This window comes from Cydia pomonella, chromosome 23 (assembly GCF_033807575.1).
Source record: "Cydia pomonella isolate Wapato2018A chromosome 23, ilCydPomo1, whole genome shotgun sequence".
NCBI classification, from domain to species: Eukaryota; Metazoa; Arthropoda; class Insecta; order Lepidoptera; family Tortricidae; genus Cydia; species Cydia pomonella.
This window is the reverse complement of record NC_084725.1, coordinates 13,147,856-13,168,732: the sequence shown is the minus strand read 5'-3', so window position 1 is coordinate 13,168,732 and position 20,877 is coordinate 13,147,856. Positions and strand designations below refer to the sequence as shown.

At 37.3% G+C, this 20,877-nt stretch overlaps 1 protein-coding gene across 4 annotated transcripts; it reads right to left on the bottom strand.

Annotated features, from left to right (window-relative positions):
- Positions 1-898: 898 nt before the first annotated feature.
- Positions 899-20,190, bottom strand: LOC133530748 (oocyte zinc finger protein XlCOF6-like). Of its 4 annotated transcripts, XM_061868792.1 has the most exons (14): positions 19,425-20,173; positions 19,023-19,130; positions 18,065-18,272; positions 16,562-16,732; positions 15,706-15,881; positions 14,212-14,297; positions 13,308-13,430; positions 12,189-12,305; positions 10,691-10,840; positions 8,864-8,938; positions 7,368-7,479; positions 4,516-4,620; positions 2,678-2,830; positions 899-2,508 (listed from the first exon to the last, which is right to left on the bottom strand). In XM_061868792.1, exons 1-14 carry the CDS (start codon positions 19,539-19,541, stop codon positions 2,491-2,493), a joined length of 1,719 nt encoding a protein of 572 aa, XP_061724776.1. In that variant the 5' UTR covers positions 19,542-20,173; the 3' UTR covers positions 899-2,490. The 4 variants fall into 4 exon arrangements, with proteins under 4 accessions (XP_061724776.1, XP_061724779.1, XP_061724777.1 ...); XM_061868795.1 differs by having other exon boundaries at positions 899-2,830; positions 15,706-15,872; positions 19,425-20,190; XM_061868793.1 differs by having other exon boundaries at positions 899-2,830; positions 14,212-14,294; positions 19,425-20,185.
- Between the last annotated feature and the right edge of the window lie 687 nt (positions 20,191-20,877).

Genomic DNA, 20,877 nt, shown 5'->3' with positions numbered 1-20,877 from the left:
GCGAAAGTGACGGGCATAGTGACAAGTGATAAAAATGGAACCACAATACCGCCGCTGCAATGATAGTTGTATTATACAATGTGTTTGTACACGTATAGTGGAGCCGTTAACCACGTATAGCACGATGAATTTTATCGACAAATCACCCCCCATACCGATCTTTTTTCTCAACCATTTTAAAAATGCACCCCTTCAAAGTTTTATGGCGCCAAACACGACTGCACTTGGTTAATGTACCATTATTTGTCCATTTACATGCAGATTTAAAAAATAATAATCATTCGTTAGCTTATGAATTAGGGCATAAATGTTACAGAGAATTTCCCACAAATACTCGAAAATTAATAACGAAGATAAAAATTGTCTTCATATTATTTTTAATCACATTTTATATTTTATCGAAAACGAGGTCGTTGACCTGTACTTTTATATTCTTAAAAAACAGTACAGGATATCAGCTAAAAGATGACATGAAAATGATAGTCCTAGTTAAAACATTTCACAAGTTACACTAGTCCAAACAAGACCCTAATTCATAGGCTAACGAATGATTATTATTTTTTAAATATGTGACAGGTAAATGGACAGATAATGGTACATTAACCAAGTGCAGTCGTGTTTAGCGCCATAAAACTTTGAAGGGGTGCATTTTTAAAATGGTTGGTTATCATTTGTCACTATGCCTGTCACGTTCTAACAAGTATGTAAGCGCAAAAGTGACGGGCATAGTGACAAGTGATAAAAATGGAACCATGATACCGCCGCTGGTGGCCTATTTACTGAATAAATGTTGAAGTTTGAGGTACTCCAAACTCGGAGTCACAATTTTTTCTCAGACATATTTTTACTTATCTTTACTCCAACAACTGTTTGGGAATTAAAAATAAAACACTTTCAATTAAAACGAAATTTTATTTAACAATATTATGGCGTTAGACTAAATCTAGCTTATTATAATCAGTTCGTCTATTACCTGTTTTAGAATAAATAAAACTATTGTCTTCGGATCTATTTCTTAGTATTTTAACGACAAAACTACGTATTACTGTGATTAAGTTTTATTGTTGAAATTTTTGGGCTGAAACTTATAGTCTGTTAAACAATATATGTGTCGTTTCCAAGCAAAAAGTCCCACTTTAGGCCATAAGGACGCTCTTGACTGGTTATTCGTATAAAGACAAGCAAATCTCGTCCTTATGGGAAGGGACAACCTTTGACTAGACTTGGACTCATATATTGTCTCTTTTATGTAGCGGTTACTACTGCAACTGACTCCACCATAAGTGACCGGGAACAAGTCCGTTTAAAAAGCAATTTTACCGTCAAATTAATACGGTTCAAATCCATGTAACAACTCGTTCGGAGATAACACGTTTCGGTGATGTAGAACGATCAGGCGCCTATTCTGCATTCAGGTTTTTTTTTTTAATAACTCTTAGCCTAGACTATTTGCCAGCTAAAACCTTCGGTCTCCCGTCTCTAGTCAGCTTGAGATGGGTCTCCAGTATACTGGTATGACTGAACCATGGTCTTAAGAGTCTTAGCCTGGACTATTTGCCAGCTAAAGCCTCCGGTCTCCCGTCTCGAGTTAGCTTGAGATGGGTCTCCAGTATACTGGTATGACTGAACCATGGTCTTAAGAGTCTTAGCGTGGACTATTTGCCAGCTAAAGCCTCCGGTCTCCCGTCTCTAGTCAGCTTGAGATGGGTCTCCAGTATACTGGTATGACTGAACCATGGTCTTAAGAGTCTTAGCCTGGACTATTTGCCAGCTAAAGCCTCCGGTCTCCCGTCTCGAGTTAGCTTGAGATGGGTCTCCAGTATACTGGTATGTCTGAACCATGGTCTTAAGAGTCTTAGCGTGGACTATTTGCCAGCTAAAGCCTCCGGTCTCCCGTCTCTAGTCAGCTTGAGATGGGTCTCCAGTATACTGGTATGACTGAACCATGGTCTTAGAGTCTTAGCCTGGACTATTTGCCAGCTAAAGCCTCCGGTCTCCCGTCTCGAGTCAGCTTGAGATGGGTCTCCAGTATACTGGTATGACTGAACCATGGTCTTAGAGTCTTAGCCTGGACTATTTGCCAGCTAAAGCCTCCGGTCTCCCGTCTCTAGTCAGCTTGAGATGGGTCTCCAGTATACTGGTATGACTGAACCATGGTCTTAAGAGTCTTAGCGTGGACTATTTGCCAGCTAAAGCCTCCGGTCTCCCGTCTCTAGTCAGCTTGAGATGGGTCTCCAGTATACTGGTATGACTGAACCATGGTCTTAGAGTCTTAGCCTGGACTATTTGCCAGCTAAAGCCTCCGGTCTCCCGTCTCTAGTCAGCTTGAGATGGGTCTCCAGTATACTGGTATGACTGAACCATGGTCTTAGAGTCTTAGCCTGGACTATTTGCCAGCTAAAGCCTCCGGTCTCCCGTCTCTAGTCAGCTTGAGATGGGTCTCCAGTATACTGGTATGACTGAACCATGGTCTTAGAGTCTTAGCCTGGACTATTTGCCAGCTAAAGCCTCCGGTCTCCCGTCTCTAGTCAGCTTGAGATGGGTCTCCAGTATACCGGTATGACTGAACCATGGTCTTAGAGTCTTAGCCTGGACTATTTGCCAGCTTGAGATGGGTCTCCAGTATACCGGTCTGACTGAACCATGGTCTTAGCCTAGACTATTTGCCAGCTAAAGCCTTCGGTCTGCCGTCTCTAGTCAGCTTGAGATGTATAAGCTTGACGTGTGTCCCCAGGATGCTGGCCTGCGTGAACTGCGCGGGGCAGCGCGTGCACTGGAAGGGGCGCTCACCTGTGTGGGTTCGAATGTGGCCTTTGAGGATCTGGTTACGCTGCGGACAAAATGTACGACATTTTTAATTAATCGAAATGTCAGTATAATGTTTTTAGAGTTGTCTTGAATATCATATCGTTTTTAAAGTTAAGGGTAAAATAAGACTCTATTACTAAGACTTCGTTGTCCATCCATCTGTCTGTCTGTCTGTCCGTCTGTCACCAGGCTGTATCTCATGATCCAGGATAAAAAACCGTTGCGAGTCGGACTCGCCCACCGAGGGTTCCGTACTTTTCAGTATTTGTTGTTATAGCGGCAACAGAAAATACATCATCTGTAAAAAATTCAGCTGTTTAGCTATCACGGTTCATGAAATACAGCCTGGTGACAGACAGACGGACAGCGGAGTCTTAATAATAGGGTCCTGTTCTACACGTGCCAGACGTTTAACACGTGCAGCCTGTGGGTGAGATTCACACAGAAGGCCTATACACTGCGTGTGCAATACAACAACGTCCTTAGAATGCTGTTGAGGCGACCTAAACACTGCAGTGCATCGGGCATGTTCACCGAGGCTAGAACCGACGACTTCTTTGCCATAAGGCGAAAAAGAATTGCCTCACTGCTTGGGAGAGTGCGCGGAAGCAGCAACAGCATGCTAAGGACGTTGGCCGATCGTCTCGACTGCTCGCTCACAAAATAGTGGGTTGATGTGGTTATTGGGAGGGACAAACTATTTATCGCTCCCAATACCTACTAGGTTAAGTTTCCTGTAGATATATATTTATTCATAAGACTAACATAGATTTTTAAGAAGCTACTAACCAATTTCTATGGATTATGGTCCGAAATAAACATATTTTTTTTTACCCTTTGGGTACGAAACCCTAAAAATGATTAATTTTTATCGACAAAAATGGAACATTTGAAAGAGATAAGGGAACGTAGTGGTATTTTTAAGTGATTCGACCTTAGAGATCCAACAAATTGGATCCCCACGGGGTATTTAAGCGGGCGCTTGAACTTTTCTCGGTATAAGATAAATAAAGTCTAAAAACGTGCCCCGAATAAATCGAGAAAATATATGCTCGAATAGATGGCGACACCGTTTGATATTTAACATATATTAGTTAAAGAACATGGGTCAAATAACCATATCAATCCATGTCTAAGGCCCACTTGCACCAACCCAGTAACCCAGAGTTAACCGGTTAAACCATTAACTCAGTGTCAAATTGTACTGGTAACCATGGTACCTCCAGGTTTAACCGGTTAACCTCGGGTTAGTGGAATGGTGCAAGTGGGCCTAAGAGTTTTAGTCCTGTGTCGAAAGATGGCAGTAAATTTAGTAGACTACAAAATTTTTTTGGACAATACGCCTCTCTTGGGGATGCCAGCTTGTGGCTATTTTGGCCCATCTGTCATCATGCATCCGGCAGACATGTCCAGCCCAGACCCACTTTCGCCTGGCGGTCTTCATCTCAACATCGACGACACGGGTTTTGGAGCGAAGCTCTGTGTTCCTCAGTCAGATCCTCGGACACCCAGGATACTCCGCTGCATTGCCCTTTGGCAAACCTCCAGAGTAGTCGTAGCAGAGGTAGATCGAGAAAGAGATGGCAGACGACATGGATGCGTTGATTTGACAGCGGGATTGGCGGGATCTTGCTCAGCACAGGAAGGATTGAAAGCGAGAGACCTTTAAATAAATGACTAAAATGACTACTACAAATATGTACTCACGTCGAAGACCTTATCGCACATGGGGCAGGGGTACTTGAGCGGCCGCTTGAACCCCTCGTGCACGAGGCGGCGGTGCTCGTTCAGGGACCACGCGTTCACGTAGGCCTGCACACATACACCGCGTTTTTATTTAATTCCGTTAACTCCGGGATATGGGTACAGTCAGCATCAAAAGTAGCAGGTCAAACAACGCTTCAAAAGTATTTTCTGTAACAGCTTAACAAAAAGGGATGGTTCTATATGTAGAACAATTAACAACGTTTTTGGTGTTTCAGGCGTCCATAGGCTACGGTGACTGCTTACCATCTGCCGTATGCTTGTTTGCCACCGTCGTGGTATTAAAAAAAAATTGAGACTGAAAAAGATATAGTTTTGGAAGTGAATTTTAGAGATTTGGAAAAGTTATCCGGAATATCAGATACTTTTGACGCGTTGTTTCATCCGCTACTTTTGATGCTGACTGTACGTTTAACCCTTAAATTAATGATTTTTTCTTTTTGCCTGAAATTAATATATGTGTTACATAATTGTTTACTGATTCTGGGAAACATAATCATAAAAAAACGATTTTACTGCTAAATCAGTGTTAGAATTTACATAGGCTAAATCATATTTATGTAAATATATAATTTTCAGTAAGAGATATAAGAAAAATCTTACTACTATCAGAAAGGTATACTATTTGTGATATACCTAAGATAATGACTTTAAATATTAAATAATTACAAACCCCGAAAAAAACCGCCTAAATCACATACTAAAAATCACCAACTTTTCGAGATTTTCCAAATTTTCCGCAATTTTGTCTTCAAAATAAAGTAATCTTTTTAAACTTAACTGCGCTTATTTTAATAAAAAATCTGAAAGTGTATTAATTTACGATCAAAACAATAATAAAAGGACTAAAAATTATGATTATTAATTTAAAATCTGTGAACTGTCTAATGCTTTGTAGACAGGCAACACTATGCATGCAACTAAGAAACATGGTTAATTTGCAAAAAAATAAAAAGTAACTAAATGTTGCGTATAGCGTTGTTGTAACACGGGCATTACATTTACTTTAACCAAACAATTGAAAACTGTGAAATATCAATGTCATTTCGAACATCCATCGTCCGAGATAGTACTTACGTTTAGTAGTTAGTCTACTAGTAGTAGTCTTAATGTTATAATATAAAAAAAAAAAAAAAAAGTAAATGCATACACTCGTACTAATCACTATTTATTATGCAAACAGGCCCTAAGGTAAATGTATACGCTTGTAAGGGCCTTATAAGATAAAAATAAATTATTGATTATCACCGAAATGGAGTTAATTAGAATACCGGTGTCTTTGAGAAAGTTACTTAATTTAAACTCCAGAATACACCCCTGAAATTAACGGAAATAAAAAAAAACACGGTGTATACACCATGTCTTTTTTTTTTTTAATTTATTAAATAAAAGACAGAAACAAATGGAAACAGCTGGAGGAGGCTTTTACCCAGAAGGGGTCTACAGAAGAAAAATAAAAATTAATATTTATAAATATATATATCAAACGAAAAAATTCTCTGTGGAATATTGAAGCTCTAATAATAATAATACACCATGTACTAAATTGTTAACCAAGGGATGAAAGGCACCCATTTCTGCCGAGATAGTTCGAACGCAATGAGAGCGCCAATAGTCCGAGACTGAAATGCCTTTCAACCGAGTTAAAAACTCTACTTTTCATTTCAAACGTGAAATATGTGAAACATCTTGACGTGAAATATGTATTTCATACAATTTTTTATTTTTTTTTATTCTTTGACATTTGGAGAACCTTTACACCTCCAAATCTTATTATTGTGTATTATTATTTTTCTCAGACCGTGGGGACCTTATACATCTCCAAACTTAATGTATTAACCGTGGAGACTATACGTCTCTGTCATATTGTATAATATACTTGACTTGGTACATACTAGTTATGTACAGAATGTAGCATTAGTTTATGAGACTGCTAGTTTAACAGTCCAGACGCGGTTTATTTATTTAGTATAAATTTTATTTTGACACTTGGAGAGACTTTACACCTCCAAATTTTATTAGTATTAGTACTCTGACATTGGGGACCTTTTACATCTCCAGATTTAATGTATTTTTAACCATAGAGACTATACATCTCTATTGTATTGTATTAATTATTTATTTTAAGATTATTATAATGTAATGTTTACCCAGGTATTGGCTGTTGTATTTATAAATGTTGTTATGTATTTTTCATGGCACTATATGATGTTACTATAAATGTTGTATTGACTTGTAAAAGAGCCCTTGAGGCCTAATTGCAGAATAAATTTTTGAATTTTGAAATACGAGGAAAGTAAAGTACATATGCATTTAATAGAACGCGGCTAAGAATTAAACTTCTGTAGTATTAAATGTAGAACATGGTAAAATATTATAGTTTTTAATTTGTAACTTTATTGAACACATTATGTGAATATTTTTATATTATTATCTAAATTTTGGTATTAACTAAAATCCGCTTAATTTCATTTCACTAATTGTAATTTTGACATGTAATGTATGTGTATATTATTAATAATAAATATGAATATTAAAGAGAATTTGCCGAGCATCGGCTAAAGGTTGTGGCGCCATCGCTCGAAACGATGCCGCCATACCTTTGGCCTTTGATCTATTAGATGGCGCCACTTTTTGATATTTAACAAATTTAACACATATCAGTGAAAGAATAAGGATCAAAGTCAAATGGCGTTCTAAAAGTTTTAATCATGTGTCGAAAGGCGGCAGTAAATTTACGTGGCTACAAAGTTTTCTTTGAAAATCCACCTTTATTTCATATTCCCTTAAGTTACCTTTTCGCAGCGGTCGCACTGGAATGGTTTTATGTTGAGATGCACCCGGTTCGTGTGTCGCTCCAGGTCGCGTCGGATCGCAAAACGTTTGTCGCAATGTTCGCAGGCCAAACTGAGAAACAAATCTAAATAATTCATTGCTACTATTTTACTTTTTTAATAATAATACTCAAAATAACCGAATAAACGGATATTTTAGATAACACAGAAATAACGTTTTTAATAATGTTTTAATACAAAGATGTTACCCGAACCAATTTTAAATGATTAATTGATTACTGTCTTAGAAACTGTCTCCCGGTGGTTTTTTAGTCAGAATAACATGCCTTACATGCCTAATAACATACTAAAATATGGTGCTGGTTTCTTCAAAGGCACCTTTTGGACCCTATATGACGCCAAGAGGCCAGAAGGCGAGCTGAACCTTGCGCCCGGGACCTTGGCGTTTGAGTGACGCTTGTGTTTATGACATAAAAAACTAACGAAGCTAACGAAGGAGCGGGATATAGACGTTTTTAATAGCAACATCACAACTATAAGACGGATTCTAACAGACAAATTACTTGAGTGAGCGAGTCGTATGCGTTGGCATATTATTGTATCTGTATCGATTAACGTATTAAGTTTACTAATATGTTTTGGTTTCTTTGTTCAGTATATAATATAATAAGTATTAATATTTAAAAATATTAGTGTAAACACGTTGTAAAAAAAAAAAAGAAAAAAAATCTAGTGCTAGCCACCAATTATCTGTTAACCTGTTGCTACCGGTGGGAACCTATAATTGGCTCTTTGTTATCTATATATATAACTATTGTACAATTTATAGCTGTTGGTTCTCCGAACAATAAATAAATAAATAAATAAAGCGTTCTAAGGTACATATTACTCAAACATCAAATAGGCAGCGGTAACATTATTACCAAGCGGTAACAACATTAACACCAAGTTGTTACCAGTGGTAACTACGACTATTTTTGATCACTTTTAAGGCAGATTACTGAAACACTAATCAACTTATCATTATTTATTAAAGCACTTTATATTACTATACTATTTCTACTGCGTTTATTTGTATCGAACTCTAAGAAAATTTTCGTGGTAACTACAAGGAAAAAAATCCCAGTAATTGACGACCGGTAGGCCAAACCGGTCGTGACCCTGCCTACGAAGCTGATGGTCCCGGGTTCAAATCCTGGTAAGGGCATTTATTCGTGTGATGAGCATGGATATTTGTTCCTGAGTCATGGGTGTTTTCTATGTATTTAAGTATGTATATATTATATATATCGTTGTCTAAGTACCCTCAACACAAGCCTTATTGAGCTTACTGTGGGACGTAGTCAATTTGTGTAATAATGTCCTATAATATAATATAAAAATATATATATATATAAATAGTGTAGTTACCACGTTCGTTAGGTTAGTTCCCACTAGTTACCACTGGTTGGTAACTAGTGGGAATAACCCTTTTTTACGGGTAGAAAATTACTTACGGTAATTCAGTGTAGCTGACGTGAGTTGACGCCGTTTTCAGGTGATGTTTCAGTATTGATGCCGACTTAAAGCTCCTGTAAAACAATTCCAGCTAAAATTAAGTTGTAAAATACAACATTATTGTTCTATTAAGCTTAGAAATAAATTAAAAATGGAAAAATTACTGCCTTGGTTGAGACTTGAACTCACGGCGTCTGGATCGATACTCCAGCGCTCTGCCAACTGAGCCACCAAGACCTCATCCATAGCCAGCGAATTTTCCCACCATATGGGTCTAAGGGACCCTAGCAACATCTACGGTAAGAAAGTTATACTATGTATCTTTAGGTATTTAAATAAAAAAACAGTAAACTAACAATTTGTATATTTTCGGGTAGGTATAACATTTATTGGTTAACCAACCAAATACAATAATGCCTGGATCTGTCACTGAACGATCTGACTTCAACCTACATTATTTGATCATGTAATGTTTTCATCTACCCTCAACTGGCTTAACGAGCCATTTGAGGGTAGATTTTGTTTAACTTTATTTAAATACCTAAAAATATAGAGTATAGACGGCGTTATTGTCAAAGCAGGGAAGGAGGCAGTTTCTGGTGTAAATCGACGAGCCTGCGAGTAATCGAGTACAGACCCGACTACGAAGCGTTAAACAATTGTTTGTAAATCGGTTTAGATTTTAGGAAGAGCGGTTAGCTAAGAAGTATGTCGTGTGGTTCGAACCGAAGTACCAATTTAACTTTAACGAAATTGCTTTACTGACCTTTATTATACTACGTCGGTGGCAACCAAGCATACGGCCCGCCTGATGGCAAGCAGCTCCGCAGCCTATGTACGGTCGAGGAAATTGATTCTCAGCAACTTGCGGTTACAGTAAATTTGGTTGTACATACTTATGCTAAGAGCTGTCCGATGTAAAGTGAACCGTAAACTGCTAAAGAATCTATTTCCTCGACCGTACGTCTGCAACTCCAGAGGAGTTACATGCGCGTTGCCGACCCTAACACTCGACACCCTCGTTGAGTTCTGACAACCTTACTCACCGGCAGGAATACAACACTATGAGTAGGGTCTAGTGTTATTTGGCTGCGGTTTTCTGTAAAGTGGACGTACTTCCCCAGTTGGGCTCTGCTCTAGATCTGGAATGACATCCACTGGCTGTGCCCTACCACACAAAGCCAGATGACATTCACAATGCCCATACCTCTCTTTTGGACGTAGTTTAAGGACATACCCGGGTCCATTAAGTTACTTTAGATTCTTACGTAATAAATAGTAAATAGGGGAGGGAGTCGGCCTATTCTTATTTTGTCTGGCATAAGGCGGGGGTTCAAAAACTGGCAAAAATTGTCTTACGTAATAAGTGAATAGAATAGAATAGAATAATTTTTATTCGTAGACACAAACAAGACACATTAAATTACATGATATAACAAAAACAAAGGAAGTATAAAGTGCCACGAAATGGCCTCATCTCAGCAATAGCATGTTGCTGGTGGCTTCCAGCGCTGATCTTCCGATGAGACCATCAAGTGAGAAATATCACGAAAGGTAACAGACAAGAAGGAAAAAGACAAAATAATATAGAGTGAACAAATTGAAAAAGAGATAAAAGATAACGACTAAATTAAGTAAAGATTATTTTTATATCAAGCATCGTAAACATAACACTGTATCGGTCCGGTCCAACCATACCTTGGCTGAACATTACAGCTGCATACGCAACAAGCGCCAACGGTAGCTACACGAACTAAAAGGCAATGACAGACCAGACCAATATCGAGCGTCCATTTTATCAGTATGGTACCTATACCTATACTTACTTGTCGCACTCGACGCAGTAGTAATCCCTGGAGAGCGAGTGCTTGACGCTATGTATTTTGAGCTGGGAAGGAGCCTTGAAGGCCATCCCGCACTCCGGGCACACGTGGGACTTGGTCACCGCGCCCGCCGACACTTCTGTCGGGTGCCGGCTGGAACACACTAACACATTCACTGCCTAGAACCCGCTAGGTGGGTTCATTTTGTATTAAAATTGAAAAAATTATTAACTTCAGTCATTTTAGAGCATTAAGACGAAATTGGAAGACCGGCGCGAAATTACCTTTTCATATTTTTTGAAAATATTTTGACACAATTTGTTCTATGTCCTTTCGTTTGATTTTTTCGACTTTTTTTATTATTATAGAAATTCGAAGCATTTAAAATTTTGTTTGAAATCTTTTTTTCGCTCCTAATTTTTATAATAATACAAAAATTGAAAAAAGGCAAAGGGGCATAGCTATGGTTAATTTACATAAAATTATGCAAAAATATTTTTCAAAATGTCAGTATCCAGAGAGAAAAATGGGGACTACGTTTGTATGGAGAATCGGCCGTACTCTTTCCTCTTAAACCTCTAGCTTCCCAGAGACCTATAAAAAGGTCTCCTATTTTATTGTATTTAGAATTTTTATTTTGACAATCAACATTGCATTTACCTTGGAAAGTTTTGATTCTTGGGCGACTAGAGGTTAAAAAAACTATATTTACAGTACATAGGCTACTTTATAGCACTAGTGCGAGAAGTAGCATATTACGTTACTGTGTCGAACATTTAAAGGGCCATATGTACTGTAAAACGTTGTACGATACATGTGCGAATAGGTAATTCGCAACTCGTGTCGATTTAAAACACTCCCTTCGGTCGTGTTTTAATTTATCGCCACTCGTTTCGAATTTCCTATTTTTCGCACTTGTATCGTAATGTACTATTATTTTGATTACGTCAGAAAACCTTAGTTTGGACCGACTTTAAGGTGGTACGCTTTCCATACAAAATAATTGCGTTGTATGAACTCATTACACACTATTACTACATAATTATGTGCGCATCTATCTACTTTCGAATATTCGTTTGCGCTAAATTTATAGTAAAACTTTATACAGAAAACCCACAAAAAACGTTATTTTGATTAAAAAAAATATAAAGTTTTTTGCGTGATTTCTGTATTAAACAAAGTTTAATACACAGAGAATAAGTATTGCGATACAACGAGGAAATGCTGCCAGCATCTACGGCACCATGCCGCAGGGGGATAGTTTTTAATTATTTATTTTAAGATTAGTTTCATTTATTTTTAGATTTAGATTTTAACTTTTATATGTATTATGTTGTGTTTTTAAATAAATTGTAAGTATTATAGTAAATAAAATATATTTTTTGACATTTAGCGCAAAGTAATGTTTGAAAATAAATGACTTAATAAAAGCAAATAGTTTTTTGTATGGAAAGCGAACCACCTTAAGTCAAATAAGCAAAAAGTTCACTCGTGGACTCACACGATCATATGCGCTTTGAGCACGTCTCTGTTGGCGTAACTCTTGTCGCAGTACGCGCACGTGACGCGCGCGCGGCCGTGCACGTTCGCGATGTGCTTCCGCCATGACACCTGACGTCTAAACATTATGAAATTTATTTATTATAATATAATCACGGTATGTATACATATGTAACAACAATATACCACTACTCAGTAGTAGTTATGTATTCTGTAGAACTAGTTTTAAGATTGTTAGCTTAACAGTCTCTTGACGTGAAACATGTATTTCGTACATGTTTCACGTCAATAAATCGTTATCGTGTACTTGGCGCTAAACCTTTGAATGTAGGTTTCGCTCGAAAGACCGTTATTTTAAAACCGGTTTTATGAAAACAGTTCTTGACAAATTAACCGGTTTAGAGCAATAAAAACCGGTTTGTTCATATGTCGGTGTCTATGCTTACGTGGCACACCAACAGGCCGGCCGGCCGTTTCGACACTCGTCGAATAAACCGATTTTAGGTTACAATAAAGTTCTTACAACGTTCGCGTTCTTATAAAAGTTCGGAGGAAAACCGAAGTAAACCGGTATTTACCGGTATTTTAAAAACCGGTTCTGAGCCTTGATATCAGCATAGCACGATGAACTATTACGAGCCAATTCATACAATCGCTAGCAAGTACAGTTGAGGTGAATTTATGGTAAAAGTATAAGTAACGTTTAGGTCGCCGCCGTCAGCTATACACAACGGGTAAAATTTTAAACAAAATGTTATGGAGTGTAGAAAAAGAAGCAAAATCTTTATACATGAAAACCGTCCATCAATAAACATTACATAGGGATTTAAATCTTCTCGGGTCAGAGGCGTGGGTTAGAGCTGGTGTAGCTTTATTTTACGTTCATAAGCGCGTTGTAATATGCATACTTGAATAATAAACTATCTTTATCTCTCTCGCTCATTGGGCTGTCGCTGTCGGGATCAGGGCTATAACCGCGAAAATCGAAGTTCGTCAATTGCGGGCATTTTTCTCTGTCACTCTAATTACGTCTTAGTGAGAGTAAAAGAGAAAGATCACCGCAATTTCGTCGTGAGCCGATCGTGCTCGTACGGAGTGAAAGACCACTGAGCATACTTACTTGAAAGTTTTACCACAATGCGGACAGTGGCGGTGGTGGGCGGCCGAGTGGAAGGCGGAGTAATGGTCCTTGACCGTCAGTCGGCTGACCCGCGTCAGGCCGCATACAGGGCAGCGGTACCGCCTGTTACACAAGCAATTTTCTTTTTATAAAGGTAGAAAGAAAAATCGCTGGGATTCAAACGGCTAATGGCTCTTTTTAACAACTAAGCTAAGAAAGCTTGCTTAAAATGGACTAATAATTCTATCACCCAGGTCACTAGTTAGAATCCCAGCAAATGTGTTGTTGCCAGTTTTCTGACGACTGTTTAAGGCCGCCCCTATCTGAATGACCTAGCGCGATCAATCTCCTTCGACCCCCCCCCCCCCCCCTTTTCGACGACTTTAAACTGAAATGAACAGTATCCTAAGACTCAAAAGTCAAAATCGTACGATCAATTCACAGAGAAAAATTGTGCGCGCGTCGCGTCGAGGGACACAGGGTCCCCGTCCGACGGCCGAGCGGCGACTGCCCCTCGTCGACCGCGTAGATACCCGAGCGCCGGGGAAACGCGCGAACTTGAATAGTATCGATTTCTCAAAAAATATTTATATAATTGAAAAATCGGCAGACATAATTGAAGTGTACATCATTATTTACTATTGGTTTACAGTTACGTGTCTAAGCGTTGCATAATAAGGAAGTCTATACGGATTTTAACTCGAGACAAAGGTTCGCGGAAAAAATATTTACTTGTTATATGTTTTTTGAAATATTGGTACAGATAATTAAAGATCTATTACCAAGCTAAAATATTGTGTACATTACTTTATTGTTTATATACGTTCTAGGATGCTATAGCCACGTAAAAACAGCGAATTTGGCCTGGCAGCCATTAGAAACGTAATACAAATAATTAACCCACCTTTCGTGGTATTTCTTGTGACAGAGTAGCTTCTCTTCTGTACTCATTCGCTGTTTGCACACGTCGCATTCGTAATCGCCATTCTTCTAAATGATAAAAATAATATCTATATTTTGAATTCAAGATTACGACAATTCAGTAGCCACGAAACGAATGGCGCCGTACAGTATTACAGTTCGTGTCATCCACGATGACGCACAGATTTGTCATATACCTTTAATAACGTGACAATACGTCTTCTTGAATGACACGATCCTAATTCTACTGCCAAATGTTTGGACTGCATTTGAGTTTTATTTAAACTTTATTGCACAATATAACAAATAAAGTACAAATAGCGGACTTAATGCCCAAAGGCATTTTCTACCAATCAATAATCATGAGTTTTCATACGGACGCATATTTAGTGCGTACTTTAGAATGACCAAGATCGCGTTGAATATTGGGTTTAGCTACAAATTGAAGCTACAAATTGAAAAATATAAATTAAAATATTATTTTCACCACACCAACTGGTAAAGTCCTTCTTGGTTGTTCAAAAACGAATGAGAAAGTTACATTTTATCCACATGTGGGGCAAAGTAGTCAGATGCAATTATTGAGTTGTTTCCTTATGTTAGCTGGTAGAATTGACTTTTAAATGATGATTTTGAATGATAAATGTTTTATTACGTTCATTTGGATTTGATTTGGTTTTTTTTTTGGTATTACATAGTTAGTATTTTCCTCGCGTTGGTGTGGTGAAAAATTTTGTGTTACACTCAGAGGCAAAGTTTGTTTAATCGCTCGTGCCTTGAAAGTCTTGAAACCCTCACAACGCTCGGGTATCAATATTAGCACAAGCGGTTAAACAACAACTTTGCCCTCTTGTAAAACAAATAACTATTTTACTTTTCGCAACGCAACTGCTCAAAACGAAACCTCTAAAATAAAATTAATAATAATAATAATAATTCAGCCTATATACGTCCCACTGCTGGGCACAGGCCTCCTCTCATGTGCGAGAGGGCTCGGGCTATAGTCCCCACGCTAGCCCAATGCGGATTGGGGACTTCACATACACCTTTGAATTTCATCGCAGATGTATGCAGGTTTCCTCACGATGAAGGAAAAATAAAATTACTAGTAAATAAAATATGCAATTAACACAAACTTCCTTATATTGTTTACTCTATGCATGCTCATACAAACAAACACAAAGGTATAAAGGTAAGGCAGGATATTATTGGCCGGTACTGTTTAACACGATATATGTAGTTTGCAAAACTCTGTTTTTCAGTTTTCTCATTTACCTCCATAACCCATGTTTAAAATTCATTTGTTTACAGTACATGTCCGCCTTTGGGTCACATACTTACATATGTGTACCAAGTTTCAACTTAATTGGTCCAGTAGTTTCGTAGCAAATATTCTGTCACAAACGGACAGATGCACATAAGGGTTCCTTATTTTTGAGGTACGTAACGCTAAAAAGAGTTATTGTTTATGACTCACCTCGCTATGTTTCTCTAAATGTTTGTGAAAGCTTTCTTTATAGTTGAACCCTTTAATACAGTCCGTGCATTTGTACGTAGAGGCCAGGTAGCGCTGGTCGCGCGCCATTTGAGTGCGTTCCTCGACGCATTGCTCCCGAGTTATGTACACTGTTTCTATCTCGCATTCTGTAATTTCTGTAATATGTTGTCCATATTAATAGTATTTTATATAATCGTGGTATAATAGGCAATAAAGCTTGCTGAGTTGCCTAAGTAAGGTACAAGATTAAAAAACTTGATTATATCACTATTTCATCACTTTTTCTACGAGTCATCTAAAATAATACTTTTTTTACTGTAAAACCTAAGTAATTAATGAAAATTGGTATCTCAGTAGACAAAACTATAGAACAAAATAAACGGGCGAAGCCCCCGTCCGCCCGTCCTGAACGGTCATTTCTATGGGAGCGCGGAGGCACGTGATTGGTAATCTTTGTTGACTACAGCGATAATATCGAAATATATATTATAGTTGAGTTGGTAGCCCATACACGAAAAGTACGCAATTTTAGTTTGGGATACGAAATCTTAATTCAACCAATACAGAAAAAAATAATTACATGAGTCTCGAGCTAGGGTATGACCTCCGGATTAGATTAGTACGAACATATATGTCCACTAATAAGCTATAGGTAGTTAATTTCATTCAGTCATTTGGCCAATAAGGTACAACATTTTATATTCTTGGAAGTATATCATTGTGAGCTTGAATACTATTCATACTAAAAAATATTATTATTGCCTCACGATCTTGGGCTCCCATAAAAGGAATACATAAGTTCACTGTTATTTGATAGAAACGCTAAAATTCCTACCTTCAACTTCTTTTTTAATTTCTATGTCCTTCTTAACCTTTCTTTTCTTGTACTTGTCCTTTCTGAGGCTTTTCTTAAGGCTCTTCAGATCCACTTCCATCATCATTACCTCTTCTTTCAATAATTCCTTTAAAGGAAAATCCTCTTCTTTTACAAACGACTCCTGGAAATCTGAAAGTTTAAAACAATATTATTGATTCTCATTCGTTTTATTTGGATAACATCACTGAATTTTATGACAGTTTTTGTTATGCTGCTACAATGTGCTGGAAAACCTTCCACCGCCCATTTGGGAGAGCATTACTGTTAGTGGGTTCAAGTCTAAACTGAAAAGATACCTAATAGCTCAACAAGGTATTACTGCCCAAGGGCATCATTCCTTAAAATACCGGTATTAGCTCCAGTTTCTAAATCTTTATCTGTTTGTTTTGTATAGTTCTTTTACATTTTTTATATATTTTATCCGTTTATATTTATGCGTTTTCCTCGCCTGAGCGTCACGTCTACACTGGCCAGTTTGTGCGCAAGAAAATAGCCTCGCGCATGTAGGCTCGCTCTGTGTGAACGCGGCAAATGACGTATTGCCTGAATAAATATTATTCTATTTTATAATGAGAAAGACTGGTGAATGCTTATTTGTACATATCATATCATATTGAAGCCCGTCTTTTAATGGAATTTGACAATGATTGGAGCTCTTTAAAAGCCATTTAAAATTGGTGGTGGTGCTCTACAGCATTAAATAAATATTATAGGACAATTTTACACCAATCGACTTAGTCCCACAATAACTTCAATAAGGCTTGTGTTGTGTATACATACATAAGAAACATCCATACGTCAGAAACAAATATTTGTGATGAACATACAAATCTATTCCCTTATTCAGACTCCGGACCTCCTAAACAATGGTTACTTTCTGTTGAAGCAAATTCTACAGTGTCATAGAAGATCTTAATCAACTTAATATATAACTAATTAAAATTATGTAAATACACACACACACACACACCCTCCTATATATATGTAGACATAAATATCCGTACTGGTTCTAGACCTAGTTTACACATAATATTGAAATATTGTTTTATAATATATTGCCTACCTCAATATAAAAGGTTCTTTTTTATATATTTGATTAGCTAATTGTGTCTCAGTAAGTGCTGAATCATGTTCACTAATGTATACCTACTATTCTGTAACTACCTTCTTAACTATTTACTAAGATCACGATTTGACCTTGTGGATTACTGTAATTGGCTTTATACACTTAAAATTGCACATGTAATTATTATAAGCTGTTGTAATCCTGAATAAATAAAATAAAAAAATAAAAATAAAAAAATTTAATTCAGAAATGCCTTCCTCAACCCTCTGGTTGCAACAGAAGCCTATACAAGTCAACAGAGAATCGTGCCCTGACGCCACGCCAGGCGTATAATATCAAGAATCACAAGTAGTACATTTATTTTTCCACTGTACATTCACATAGGAAATACAAACCAGTATTATCATCATCATAATCATCAAATGCTGCTCCTTCCTTCTTCATCTCCTGCTTAACTTTAGGTCCCCGATGATCATAGACGAAATAGGACTCTTCTTCAGTTGACATAGTTGTTCCTAACTCTATTATATCTAACGACATTGAAGATAGTTGGTGCGGTGCTCGGGATTGTGTCCGGACTGAGTGTATGGTTGAATCTTCTACCTGAAATACAATACAATATTCTTACATGTACGGAAAACAAAGACGATTGGATAGAGGTAAGGTGGTCCTATCGCTTATGAGCAATCTCTTCCAGACCTTTGAAATATTAATAAGAAATATAATAGGTTCTTGTTTCAATTTTGATTAAACAAATACAAGTTTCTGGTCAAATAATTGTGTGGTACAGTCACCATCAGATATATTGGAGTGGCCAAGGGACTCATAAATATCTGTACATTCACCTTGACAATAGAGGCATGCTCAGATATTTGTGAGCACCTTGTTTCCATGCAACCATTGCTATGGGATGCGCGAGCTGCACACAAAACATAACATAATGTTTGATTTTACTCCCTGCTTATATAAAAAAATTGATTTTTAAACCTTTGAATGCATCATATCATAAACACAAACATCATTCAAAGGCCAAAATCCCGGGAGCAATAGAGCTCATGTAAACCTTACTAGAAAGTGTGATGGTTACTTTGCAGCACCATGACACCTATAATTGTCCCTGGCACTGTGGGCAGTTATGACGCCTTTAGGTGTTCTTGGTTTACAAAAGGTTAAGGAGTAACCTCCAATAACTCCTATAATTTCAACATCCCACCTTACTGGCTATGGTTTCGACAGAGAAATATATTCTGGCATAACCACGTGAGTGATTACTTAATATAGCCATATATACTTTACCATATCATTCCTATCTTTTAACTAATATAAATAATGATTTAATAAATAGGTACATACACTATGTATATTTTCTAGTAGAATTTGGTTACTTTGGACATTTTGTATGAACAGCTCTGCTTGTTGTGAGGCCCGCTTACAGAGGTAGCAGAGGAACACACATTCTGCCTGAAATATAAATATACCAACAAAATACATAATAACAACCATAGAATGCAGTTCTAAAATTATGACAATAATATTTATGTATATTGAAAACATCTCAAAACAAACACGCATTCCAAAGTTTTCAGTTAATGCTTTTTTTTTTCTGTTGCAAAGTACACTCAAAAGGCATGAAAACGGTCCATTAAGCATTAACATTTCTATATTTATAAAAATATACACTTTAATGTTTTTTTTTATAAATGGTTATATAAGCTTGTATAAATTAATGTTCCTATTATCAAAATAATAAAATACCTGTATAATTGATTTCAGTATAGAGTTTCGTAAATTTAGGCAGTAAAATGACTTCTCTTCCTTCCCACACAAACAACCGAAACAATACTGATCTGACCCCATATCGGATTGCTCCATTGCAATACGTTTCCTTCAGAGAACAATAGTTAATTTAAATAAATACATTTCACAATTAAACTAAGAAATAAATGCTTTATTATCACCAAAACATCGACAAAATATTGTCATGACAAGTAGCGTTCACAGATTAGAGAATAAATCACACACCACAGCTGTCAAATTTTTTAAGGCGTTTTTTTCTCTTTAACTTTACAAAGCAGACAATATTTTATTTCTACGTCATCTAGTATCCAATAGCACAATCGACGTATCACTCACTTTGTATGTAGAAAAAGGCGGCAAATATCAAAAATAAAGGCGCAAAGGGTTGACCCCCCATAGAAAATTTGATCTTTCGCCTGTTTCTACTGACAATGTGGTTGTGCCAGAGTATAGGGAGCGTGCATGAACTATAGGAGGCAGCACTGGAGCCGTCAGATTTTTGGCGCGAGGCGTAAATGTGATGTTTATTGTTCCGATGTAGCCTACAAGATGGCAGAACCTACTATGCACAAGAAAACACGTGACGTGTAAATGTACACGTTTATGGTTCCGATTCAGGACACAAGATGGCAGACCCTCCAACGCGCACGGTCCCTATATATTACGTGTAATGGGCTCCACCTCTCCACCTTCGGAGTACCCAACTGGCGTGATCGAAGGCAAAGATCCTTTTTGTTGGATATACTCGTAGTACTCTCAACTCTGGCAAGTGGTCACTGAGCCTGTACAATGTTGATACGAGAAAAACCTTAGAAAAAAAAAATAACTTTAACCATTTTATATATTATTATGTGATTTACTTTTCTGCGACGCTAAAATAGTACATTACGATACAAGTGCGAAAAATAGGAAATTCGAAACGAGTGGCGATAAATTAAAACACGACCGAAGGGAGTGTTATAAATCGACACGAGTTGCGAATTACCTATTCGCACATGTATCGTACAACGTTTTACAGTACATATGGCCCTTTAAATGTTCGACACAGTAACATAATATGCTACTTCTCGCACTAGTGCTATAAAGTAGCCCCATATGTACTGTAAATAGCCTTTTAAGTTTGCACTTACGTGATGCCAAATGCCAATGGCCGCTTTCTATCACCGCACCGCTCGCCGTTGGTAGGGTGTTCATCCTCACACCCTAGAAGCGAAATGGTCGCACTTTCACGACAATTCCAAATTAATATTAAGTTGGTTTATATTTACATAATTGTTTGACATATTTTTCTTTGCACATGACGATCCTTATTGGGAGACACAATTCATTTTATTATTATTAATTTATAATGTATTGTTTGATGATCATGATAAGAGGATAAACAACTTTTGACGAATGTAGCAAATTTATA

Bases quoted from the DNA above. Each gene is read 5' to 3' on its own strand.
- LOC133530748 (XM_061868792.1), bottom strand. From the start codon at position 19,541: ATGGAGCAATCCGATATGGGGTCAGATCAGTATTGTTTCGGTTGTTTG. The intron at 10,841-12,188 runs GTGAGTCCACGA...AGTGTGTTCCAG, and splicing joins CTCAAAGCGCATATGATCGT to CCGGCACCCGACAGAAGTGT. The intron at 2,831-4,515 runs GTGAGTACATAT...TTTTGTCCGCAG, and splicing joins TGTGCGATAAGGTCTTCGAC to CGTAACCAGATCCTCAAAGG.